Consider the following 12899-nt stretch of genomic DNA (forward strand, 5'->3'; position numbering starts at 1 on the left):
TGGCTTTGTCACATCTGCCGAAATCACTAATGTGACACCACCCGGGTATCTCGTCTTGGAATTAGGGACTACAAACTTTAAAAAGAAAGCCTGCATTATAAACCTGATTTCTAAAGAGCTGGGATTTAATATGTCAAGGAGGTTTCTGACAAAAGGTTGGATCATGGGAAGGACTGTTTTTCGAAGATTAACCTGTCTGGAGTCTGAATAACTTTCCCTCTGCAGTATTGATTTGACCCTTTTAAATGTGTCTCTTCCAAGTTTGCAAACTTCACTTTAAGTGCAATAATAAATCAGGGGAGGACTCTTCTAAGCCCAAATGGCACCTTTGAGTGTTCTTTGTTTTGTAGGTGCAATTTCACCTCTTCCTTTGCGAGGGCCTTGGTCTGAGTACTTCCACCGAGCGCCCTAAAGACTTATTTCCAATGACTGAGGAAGACACAAATAAAGTTACACGTAGTTAAACTTTAGAATCCACACTTTAAAGTTCCAATTAGAATCATATCACTTTACTAAAAAGCCCCTGGGGAACTTGTTCTGTTTACCTCTGCATCTATTTTACTGCCCTTTTTATTTTTTCCACAAACTGCCTTTATAATCTTATTAAGCAACAAAGCCGAACCCTCCCCTTGACTGTAATGGCCAATAAAAGAGACTTTATAGTTACATACATTTACATTCAGTTCTTTGCATATATATTGCCCTGTACCTTGCAGTGCAGTCGTTAGTACAGCGGTGTTCTGCTTGGCTGCGGTGGAGGACAGGTAGTATTGAGTAGTGTTGTAAAAGGAGCTGTTTTTACTGTGTGTTTGTTCTGGCATGTTAACGGCTGGCTTTACAGCTTTTATCCTGCCCCACCAGCGAGTACTACACAGGGGAATTGCTGCAGGCAAAAAGGATAGAAGGATTCTGTAATCTACATCTCCTCAGGGTGTGCATTGGTGTCGATCAAAAATATCCTCTTATGGGGTCTCTCCTGATCTTTAATATCTGGGGCTTTGGAAAAGTTTGGGCCCTATTTACTCATATCTTTACGTGAATGTGCAACAAAAAAATCATAGATTTAGATGTGAATCATTTGCATTATATGTTTCAGGAATATAATTATCTTATTTGTTCCGTTGGCAGCTCTGCCCTCTTGCACTGAAACTGTAGCAAATATTAATTTAACTTATGTCTCTTATGGAAAACAGTTCTTAATCGCAATGAGTCTGATTAAATAAATAAACACATCACTTTAGATTTTATGCACACAAGCAAAAACCTTATGGACTTCATAGGCCACAGAAAAAGATGCATACACACAAACACACACACACATTCAAACTGTGTGAATGCAATTATATTTCTCAATGTTAGACCAGCTTCTGCCCCAGCCTGACTCCACACAATGCCCATTGCCTTGACAACCAATGTAATATGTATGTATGTATGTATGTATGTATGTATGTATGTATGTATGTATGTATGTATGTATGTATGTATATGTGTGGAAACTGCTCTGGTCTCCTTCTGTAAAGCTTGCATCTCTACAAAGCCTACTCCTCTGAATACATTCAGCTATATGTTATATGTTAGGCACAGGAAACTTTTCATTATACAGCAGAGAAGTTTCTCCATGGTTCTGCATTAGCTCATGTGACTGTCTTGAGATTCCTCTTTGCTCCATTTCCTCTTTCTCAGTATGCAGCTCCTTTCCTCTGTGTCTCTGACACCGTCAGTCATTAGCCTAACCCCTAGAGCAGAAAGTAGGACTGCGTGTGTGTGTGTGTGTGTCTGGCTGTGTTTTTGTGTGTGTGCATGTATTAGGGAATGCAATAGCACAGAGTGTGCCAGCTAGCTTTGATTGCAGGGTCACTCTGGGACGACATTGCACGTGTCTGGACACTGAATCCCAATGGAAACAGCCAATACACACTCACCAACACAAAACACACACACATGCATACAGGGTTAGAAAACACAGTGTCTGGCCAGAAAAGGCCACAGATATTGGCACCTGTCCTCGGTTTTTGCTATCTGTCACACACACACACACACACACACACACACACACACACACACACACACACACACACACACACACACACACACACACACACACACACACACACACACACACACACACACAGAGTGTACTGACAGGTTCTGTGTCCCCGTGGCAGAAGAGAGCGATGTGAATGTGATGGCAGAGATGGCGCCGGTTGGCTGAATGGTCCAAAGGACCCCAGGGAAGTATGACTGATAGAAGCTGCCTCCAAGCCCTCTGGATAGTGTGTGTGTGTGTGTGTGTGTGTGTGTGTGTGTGTGTGTGTGTGTGTGTGTGTGTGTGTGTGTGTGTGTGTGTGTGTGTGTGTGTGTGTGTGTGTGTGTGTGTGTGTGTGTGTGTGTGTGTGTGTGTGTGTGTGTGTGTGTGTGTGTGTGTGTGTGTGTGTGTGTGTGTGTGTGTGTGTGTGTGTGTGTGTGTGTGTGTGTGTGTGTGTGTGTGTGTGTGTGTGTGTGTGTGCGTGCGTGCGTGCGTGCGGGTCCATGTAGTATGGCAGATGGTATGATGGAGTTTAAACCAGTTGGGTTACCATCAGCCTTTCTGGCTAAAAAAGTGACTAAAATAACTCTCAGCCTCAAGGTTATACTGTTTGAGGGTGGGAGTGCCCCAACGCCCCGTATTGTTAAAAAAATAGAGCCAAATATACAGTTTTCGATGCATGAGTAATTTTATTTGACTGATTGTCTCATTTGCTTTCTAATGGCTGGTTAGCATTCAGTTAGTTATTGTTCTATTTTACTGTAATTTGGAGGGACATATTGTACTTTTTACATTTATATTCCGACAGCTGCACTTGCTGCAGTAGATATTTAGAGGAAAAATGTACATATAAAACATTCATTGTTATATATTTCACTACCCAAGGCCATGTAAAATATTCATCATTAGCTCTGCATTGACCAACTCCAACAATAATATGCTACTTACACATTAATGCATTAGCTATTGTAAACGTATAAACATACTTATAATATAATAAAAAAAGATGGTTAAAACCCTCGATCACTTGAGGACATGTTTCTGACAATGGTTGTACGTTGTTGATCTTCTATCTGTTTATTAACTGGAATGTTCTTTGTGTGTGTGTGTGTGTGTGTGTGTGTGTGTGTGTGTGTGTGTGTGTGTGTGTGTGTGTGTGTGTGTGTGTGTGTGTGTGTGTGTGTGTGTGTGTGTGTGTGTGTGTGTGTGTGTGTGTGTGTGTGTGTGTGTGTGTGTGTGTGTGTGTGTGTGTGTGTGTGTTCAGCTTTTTGAAGACTGCACTAGAGTTAATTGAGTTCATCTGAAAAACAAACACAGCTGTCCAATGTTCTGCAGTGCTGGAAGATGACTGGAAGAGTGTAAACCCAGAATCTGTTGCCAGCACTTCAGACCAGGAAGCTCATCAAGTATTAAAGAGGAAAACCGACTTAGATCGAGAGACTGTTGAAGGAAGTCAAGACAAACAAGAAGAAATTAGAGTAAAGAAGTAGACACAAAGAAATAGAAGAGGGGGATATATCATGTGTGTTATGTTGCAGGGGAGTGAAGGAGAACATGGTGACCTTAAAGAGCGAAGAGTTGAAAATATACTGCAGCAATGAGGGACATGGATTATGACTTTGTGTTTTATGGGCTCTTTAGATGTGTGGATTTGTCTCCTCTCTTTGTCTGTCACTCTGTCCCCTGAAGAGTTAGGAGGGCATTTATAGGAGTAGGAGAGCTATTTAAATCATGTGTGTGAGTGTTAGTATGTGTGCCTGGATCAGTCGGAGGTACAGGGGACAGATTTACACCCCATGTACAGCAGAGATGAAGGCCATGTCCCAGGCAGGCCGTTTCTCTCTTTTCTGTGTTTCTGTGGGGGCCTGGCTATCTGGCGTTGGTCCAGTTTAATTCCTTCAGAGCCCAGAGGCTTGTTCTTTCACCTATATCCTTTCTTTTCGCCGCCAACGAAGAACCTGCTTTCATATTCTCTTCCTCTTTAACTCCCTAGCCGACTCTCAACCGAATCACTTTCTGTCTCTCTGCAAAGTGCTGCATCTTTATCTTTCCCCTGCCCTTTGTCCCCTACAGCTGAGATATCTAACCTCTTAGAGCGTCCATCACTCAGCCCCTCCCTCCCCTGTCTCCCATGCTGTCTCTCCCTCAAACAGTAGCACAGCTTTTTTATTATTTTCTTTTTTGAATGAGAATGTAATCTTCCTCCTCGCACTAGATGAGTCTCACAAGTGGATCAGGTGGTGAGAAACGCTGACACCTTGTATGGCTTGACTCAAAATAGGTTGCATGACATTAATGTAGGTGAGATATCTGCTTTCCATTTGTACAGAATATGACTTGAAGATGATCTTCAATGATCCTGAGCCAATATCTTTATTCTATTTGATACAGTGTAAAACGGCTGACCACATTTATGTGCAGCTGTCGGAAAGAATAAAACAGTATATTAAAGGTCCCATTTCATGGCCATTTTCACTGATCATAATTCCATTGTTGAGGTCTACTAGAATATATTTATATTGTGCAATTTTCCAAAATCACTTTGGTTTCTCATACAGTATCTCTGTAAACTACGTGTATTCACTGAATGTCACTCTCTGCCTTTAACGGCTCGATGTAGCTCCAATAGCTCCAGCCCCCATCCTCCCTGCGAGCACAGTGTGCTCTGATTGGTCGGGACGTTGTGAATCGCGCTGAGCTCCTTGGAGGTGTGGTTTCCTTGTTTAGCGAAACACAGCCAAACTCACCCTGAGCACACACAAAGTCACAGCCGAAGTAAAAACAATAAGTGTGGCTTGATATTGAGTAAGAAAAAGGTTGATAAACACTGTGAGAATGGGTCTGCAGAGAGAATATCGCCGCGATCCCAACTGTCTGTTATCAGCCTGCGGCCAGGGAGGAGAGATAAGCAGAGCTGCATGCACTGAGTGTGTGTGTGAGGAAGTCCGTGGATTGGTCAATTTGGACCAATCAGCGGGGGCTTAACGTAGCGGCTCCGCGGACGTAACGGCTCCACGGATTGCTCCATTTGGTTCCGGGAAACGCATGACATCATGCGGTGCCCGGAAGAATCAATGGACAGTGACGTATCTCCAACGAGGCGTTTTGGGGAGGTATTTTCTGTGTTAGAGTTTTACTCGCTACAGGGTGTACTTTGAGGGTTTGTGACTCTGCAGAGCGTTTACAGGCATAAAAACCTTCATAACACACAAGGGGACGTGTAATAACAGGAAAAGCATGACATGGGACCTTTAACAAGACAATAAGGCAGCAGAGAAAAGACTGTAAGGCAATAAAACTAAATGTAAACTACTGTGAGGCAGTAAAAATACTAAAACTATAAAAACAATATAAAAACAATAAGCAGTATAAAAACCCTGAGATCGTATCAGAAGCCAGGCAGCATGAGCTATTTGATTCCCAGCATATCAACAGCTATAACATAAATTCAAAGGAAACCTTTATTCCTCATGGTCTGTAGTCAGGTCAGTCTAATGGTTTTGGCCTTCCTGTTGTAAATATCCCTGAACTGAGCTTGACTTAACCCCGCTGTCCTGCTCGGCACACCGACAAGCTGGAGCATTTATATGAAGTCATTAACACAGTTTTCTGACAAAATTGGAAAATGTCATCCTGGGCATTGAAGATGATTTTTAGAAAAACGGAATGCTTTATGCTAAGTGCTTAATGGTACAACGTGCAGCTGTAAACAAATCAATATTACGGGTATCAATGCATGTACTACCTTACAATCTGAAATGGCAGAGGTTACAGAGATGCATTCTCAGTTTGTTCAAATAAGGCACGTTTCTGTCATTATTTAATTCTATTTGAACATTTGCTGTTAAAAGTCACCAACTTATATGAATTTTAGATCATTTTAGACTAAGGCAGATGGTCAAACGTTTGTTGGTTCATCATTTGACACAAAATGCCTCTTGCCCCTGCCCCTGTTTGCCAGTATGGATATGCTCTGGAAAAGCTTCTAGTTGCAGAGCCCACTGCAGCCTTCAGAACAGGTCGCGAACAAGTCTGGATGGAGTGTTCACAGTCTAATAGAATTGTGGAAGTCCTTGCTCGTACTACATGGAGTTGAGTTAGAGCGAATGCTGCAGCAGCTGCTGGTCTCCGCCTAACACTGTGTGCCTTTTAACCTCTACTGTGCTCTCCAAAAAGATGATTGGTACATTTCTCACAGTTTGATTAAATCTTAATTTTTCTTTTTTCCATCTCTCTTTATTCTGAGCTTTCTCGTGGCCTTCTCACGCCTGTGCTTTATTATTTTCATATTCATATTGGAAAGTAAAGTGAAAAAGAAGAGAATGATGACAGAGTAGGAAATGAAGGGTGTGAAGGAGGGATGGATAACAAAAGGGCTTGTGGTCTGTATTTGGCTGTCAGTGGCTCTATTTCCTCTGTTGTTGTTGTATAGTGCACTCTGGGTTCAAGGTCTCTCCTCCAGCAGCTCTCTCTTCCTCCTCCTTCTCTCTCTGCTCTGCCTGACTCCACCATAAATCCACCTCCACACATAATATGTACACACACACACACACACACACACACACACACACACACACACACACACACACACACAAACAAACACACCAATCAATACATCCTGCTTGGCACTGCCAAAGCCCAAAATGACTATAGATTTTCTGTCGACTGCCACTAAATTATGCAAACCCCTGGTATATGTTCCGGTACTTTTTTTGGCATTCCTACTCCAGATACAGGATGGGGTTTTCCACTGGAGCAGGGAGGAACAGATACAGGTGTGAAAAAAACACCTTCAGACCAAAAATATACAGCATTTAGTATATGGTACATAACAATTGCTAAATGTATACTGCCATGGATTTTGTAATCAATGTTCTGTATTAGGCTTGTTGTAAATGTCCTGCTGAAGTCAGGGTTTTATTAAAGTGGTGAATAGTGCGCTCCGGATATCAGTGTAGGAATTTCTGTTTACACACACACACACACACACACACACACACACACACACACACACACACACACACACACACACACACACACACACACAGCAACATAATTAATGAAAGATACAGTGATACAAAGTAAAGTTGGATGTTACTTGTCAGTTTATACCTCTGGATACTTACCTAATTTGAAAGAACATTAAGTAAGGAGCAAAGGGAGGAGTTAAGCTATTGATAGAGAGGCTAAGGTTATGCTCATGAGTGCAGGTGTGTGTGTGTGTGTGTGTGTGTGTGTGTGTGTGGGTGTGGGTGTGTGTGTGTGTGTGTGTGTGTGTGTGTGTGTGTGTGTGTGTGTGTGTGTGTGTGTGTGTGTGTGTGTGTGTGTGTGTGTGTGTGTGTGTGTGTGTGTGTGTGTGTGTGTGTGGGTGGGTGGGTGGGTGGGTGGGTGGGGGGGGGGGTGTGTGTGGGGGGGGGGATGTGGGGGTGTGGGTGTGTGTGTGTAGGAAAATGCTTGTTTCTGAGGTGGACTTATAGTTGGCTTAGCCAGGCCCCCGGCAGGGCCATCAGTAAATCTAAGGGGAAATTGAAATGATCGGCTCATTCATCTCTCTCACACTACACACACACACACACACACACACACACACACACACACACACACACACACACACACACACACACACACACACACACACACACACACACACACACACACACACACACACACACACACTGATCCATTCTCGTTTCCACAAGGCTAATCTCTCCATCATTGCCACTTGCTGATTCCTCTGTTTGTTGTCTCTTTCACTTCTCAAGTCTTTATTCTGTATCTCACTGACTTGTCTTCTTTAGTGTCTTTTATGTTTATTCTTGTGTCTTCATTTCTTTCGCTGTTGCTCTTTCTTTACTTCCTCTCTGCCTTGCCTGTCTCCGATTTCCCAAATGGCACATTTTTAGAGTCTGTTTATCTGACTGGATGGGAGAGAGAGACAGCTCTAGCATTAGTGTGGATGTAAGAAACGCTGAGGTGACATTGACTCTGAAAGCAGGAAAAGTTAATGGAGGTTTGGGTTGAACAGAATCCACATCCGAGCCAGAGTAACACTCTCAGATCCGCTTTTCATCCGAGAGGAATTGAGAGGGAAAGACAAACAAAAAGATGAGAAACGGCTCCTTGATGCAATCATTGATCACTAGTCAAAGTCCTTGATTCTGTCTAATGAGCTGCTTGTTCCTTCTGGGAGGGAAAGTCATGAGAAAAACAACACTGCTTGCCACAGTGAAATTGGGCAAACAGCCAAACAAGATAAACCTTTTTATTTCAACATGATGCGGTTTTGTGTTTATCTGAAAAACATTGAGTAAGACAGCGATTCAGTTACATATACTGTATATATGCTCATTTACACGTCAAAGGGTGCTTTTTCTTACACCCTTAAATAGCCATAGCACATATATCACTATTTAATGAATATTACACACCTAAGATTGAAAAACCAAGTAACCACTGCAGTGAAGCCATATTTCTTAGTGTGCTAGTGCTTCTCATAGATGTAATATATGTCTTAGTGTTAGTCCATGTATAGGGCAATCTGCAACCTAATATATGCAATATATTATCCCATGCACACTTCATTATGCAGTAATGGAGCAATCAAGCAAAAAGGTCAAATCAAAGTTGGGAACTTTGCAGGTTCACACACAAATACACCGAGATGTAGCTGGTTGCTGCTTAGTGCTCTGATGTGGCCCACTTGGCTCATCAGGAAGAACTGCTCCACTTAAACTTTGTTGCTCCCTTGTAATTGAATTAGTCTGCTCAATTATGTAGAGGCAGGCCTGTCCTCATTACACAGCACTATTTAAGCTCGAGTATGGAGCCGAGGGGAGGAGAGCCGCAGGCGAGGAGCAGAGAATGGAGCTAAAAGTCATTTAAGTGAGAGTGTAAAGTTTCATTGCTCTAATCTCCATCGTGTCGGTCACATCTGTGTAACAATTGCGCTACAGTTCATGAATGATGTCCCGCCGTATCTTCTCTGCCCTGCCTCTCTCTCTATGTTTGACTCTCTCTGCTTCTGGGCCAAATGCCTTGAAAAATGCTGAACTAGCAATTTGTCCGAGTTTTTCCAGAGCTCACTTCACTAACTTCACAAGAAATACCTCTAGCTGAGCCAAAATGCTGCCAAACCACTTGCTGCAGGGGGGCCTGAGCTCAGCACAAAGATTCCCCATCTTCCAAACATTAAATCTGCACACACACAAACACTGGATGCATCTACTCTTGCTCGCTGTGTATGGACCAAAGCACCATATCTGATACGCCAACTGTTCTCTTATTTTCTGTTTTTCCTCCCCTCTTTTTTGTCTCTCCTCCTGTCTCTATCTCACATAGGAGCAGATGAAGAGCCTCCAGAGTGGCTTCAAGCATGTTCATGATGGGGGTTTCCAGCTGCTGAGGTGGGCTTACACAGACTCACACACAATAAACACAAGACACAGATAACATGAGCAGCCTGCTATTGTGCAGCTCTAAAAGCCCATTTCCCCTCCAGATGTGACCTAGCCATCGCTGTTTAATTACTGATAACCCAGACTGAGATTGCTCTTGTGTGTCCTCTGAATGTCCCCTGCACCCCTTCCCCTCCTCAGTGATCCTTTGACAATGAAACTGGACAACAACATCAATATCAACATGCCGCCCATTGAGACCAAGGTGTTGATGTGAGTATATCTTGTATCTAAAAATAAAAGAAGGGATATTGTGGACTTTATAGTACTTTTGATTCCATACAGTATTGTATGTCTAGATACGTGATTTGAATATTTCTGACCTTTCCTAAGTTCGTGATTCCCAACCTGAGATAGCAAGAGGGTCAGGCTGTATTAACAAGATCAACTAAAATAATGTTTTCTTCAAATTCCACATTTCACTTTGAAAAACTGTTCAATTTTGCTTTTTAAAAAGTGATTAAAAAACATTATGTGTAAATGTGTACAGGTCATGATAACATTTTACTTTTCACAACTAGTCTCAAAATAGATAGTAGGTCATTTTAACTTTAACTGCTGACATCTAGAGGTTGTGTTGTGCATAACATGTCAACCAAAGGGTAGAGCTGGCTGAATCAGATGGAGTTCAACTTTTTTTTCAACAAGATATCAAGACACAAAATGTGCTCTACCAAATGGTGGTGCTTGCAGTTAAAGGGTTAACAAGCCACAAAGGTTGCAAACTACTGCTCCAGCTGTTATTACAGTGGAAATTGGTTGTAATTTGGATAAGTTAGGAAGTATGCTGGGAAATATGATAAGACATTTCCCCTTGTGGATTGACTGATGACAATAAAACTAACCTACATTCTAGTATATCAGAAGTAAAATAAATCAAGTGGTCTCACATGTTCTATTCCTCACTACTTGTAGTATCCAGCGGGCTTGGCGTGACTTCCTCCAGAGACAGGAAGTGGAGAAGAGGAGCCCCTCACCACCTTCCCTCTCCTCCTCTGACAAGATGAGCATGTCAATCAGCATGACAACCCTGTCAGATGGCAGCACCCCGGTAAGTCATACATATGCCAAACATATTTTACATTTACAAACTCCAGGCTTTTAGACAGCGCTGTGACTGACCGTGTTCAGGAGGCAGTATGTTTGAGGATGTGTGTCGCATTGTCTCAGTTGAATAGAAACCATTGCTTATGGGAAAATGTTCTCATACTCAGTATATATTATATATATATAGTTTAGTTTTTTTACTCAATAAGGCTTTGTTCGCACACACTTGTGATATAAGTTTGCGACATATACACAATGTTGAAGTTGGGGCCTTAAGAGTATTGTGCAGTCTTGTGGAGAATATATTACAGTGCGTATGTTCCCATTCATCTCCAGAAGGGGGCAATATCCCTCAGCTAAGTCCCTCAGTATGCAGACTCACAAGCATCCTCTTCTCTGGGAGCAGAGTAACTATTCAAGGATTTGGTTTGACATACACAAACGTGTTCTCAGAGCAACAGCACATTGAGAATTGAAATCAGTGGGACAGCTATTCTTATTCAACACTTCTTCCCTTCATTTAACCAGCCCAGAGTTAATCCCCAGGATTTTCTCGACTGCGTGTTCCGGTCATTATAATTCTATACTGACGTGGTCTGCCGCCTTCTGGCAGAATAGCAAGTGTATGCACACTTCTTTACTAATCTCCGAGCCTGAAGTCAACAGGCAGGTTAAATCTCAGAGAAAGCTTGGAGAGTTCTGTGAATGAGCACACTTAGGTGGTGCTTGTCCACACGTCTGCTACAGAGAAAAGCTTTTATACAGAAACAGGCTGTTTGATTGGGATTCCTGTGAATAAAAGGGGTGAAGAGAATTCAAAGTGGTGAGTAACTGCAGTCAAATGTGCACTCTCTGCAGAGAAAACAGCTTCCAGCTACAGGTGAAGTGAGCAGCGGACTGGTCAGTACTCAGGTCAAGAAGGTTGTGGATAAAGTCAAGAGGCTGTCTATATTCTATACACACATACCACACACACATAGTAAACATTGGAGGCCAGGCAATACTTCGCTCACTGACTTAGGCCTCTAAACAAAGGCAGATGATCATCACCAGGAACAGCAGAGAGAGCGAGAGTGTGTGTGTCAAAGGTCAGTGATTAATGTTTAAATACAAAGGGAACACTGTTCCGGTGGGTCTTTCCAAGCAACGATATTTATTCATTTCTATTGATCAATCATACGTTTTCACAAGAATTGTTCAAAATCAGTGTGTCTGTGTGTGTCTCTCTCTCTCTTTCTCAAACCAGGCTAAGTTCAAGGGAGAGAAAGTTTAGCAGCAGAGGGTGAAACCAGATGAAAAGCAGATTTTACTCTCTGGTTGAATGTGTTGACACTGTAGACCTTCTCTCCTCTCGCATTTGAGTTCATGATTATATTTAATATGTTACACGTCTCATCACAACAGTCCTCTGCTGTATAATCTGTAACCTGTCTCGCTTAATACAGTTTCCCTCTTCGGCCTTCTTCCTCTCTTTATTTGACTGTCCTTCCCTGTAAAGAAATGCATTTTGTCGATGCGACAACTCCACCCCGTTTGAATTTCTAACAGCGGCTTTCTGTCAACCCAGAGATTCATTTTCAATCCACAACCATGCGAGGCTATACATTCATGGGTGCACGCACACTTCAACACACACACACACACACACACACACACACACACACACACACACACACACACACACACACACACACACACACACACACACACACACACACACACACACACTCACACACGGAGGAAAGGAGACACAGTGATGTGGCAGCCATCTCTAAAGTGATTGAATTTGTAACCTTTGTGCCTATAACATCAGTCTTTGACAAAACTGTGCTGCAGTGTGTATATTTGTGTTTGTTTCCATAAACAAGCTATTTTTCAGCCTCATGTGTTTTCAAGAGGGATGACGGATGTTTGTAGCACCGTGTGACTGAAATATAGTTTGACTCTTTACTGTGTAAATGATATGTCACGTTGTAACTCGGCTCACTCATTGCCATGACAATCCTGCAAAAATAGAGCAGCTCTGGATATCTCTCTTTATGATCGATCCCTCTGCTCCATGGCAACACCACAGAGGGAGGCAGAAATTATAGGTTTCATTAAAGAGGAACCTAACAAAACTCTGGCTTTTATGTCCAGATATGAATCAGCTGTGTACATTTTATTGTTTCATAATACTATACCACATCAACACTCAGCCTCCTGACCACCTAAAAGTGCACAAACATGCACACACACAAGGGAGAGTGAGCACACACACACAAACACAGGCGCATGGACACACAGACCACGACCGCTTTAATTTCAGACTGTCTAGATGATAGATGTATTTTTATAACCAGACATCAATCAATAGTGTTTGGGGACTGGCC

General features: G+C 42.5%; 1 protein-coding gene across 2 annotated transcripts in view; it reads left to right on the top strand.

Annotated features, from left to right (window-relative positions):
* The window catches only part of schip1 (schwannomin interacting protein 1), a 203896-nt gene that overhangs the window by 53301 nt on the left and 137696 nt on the right, over window positions 1–12899 (top strand). For both annotated transcript variants that reach the window (XM_079678377.1, XM_079678378.1), the window contains exons 6-8: window positions 9365–9429; window positions 9622–9693; window positions 10396–10531. In XM_079678377.1, the coding sequence (XP_079534503.1) occupies window positions 9365–9429; window positions 9622–9693; window positions 10396–10531 (273 nt within the window). The remainder of the gene's footprint in view (window positions 1–9364; window positions 9430–9621; window positions 9694–10395; window positions 10532–12899) is intronic.

This window comes from Notothenia rossii, assembly GCF_949606895.1.
Source record: "Notothenia rossii genome assembly, chromosome: 4".
Classification (NCBI taxonomy): domain Eukaryota; kingdom Metazoa; phylum Chordata; class Actinopteri; order Perciformes; family Nototheniidae; genus Notothenia; species Notothenia rossii.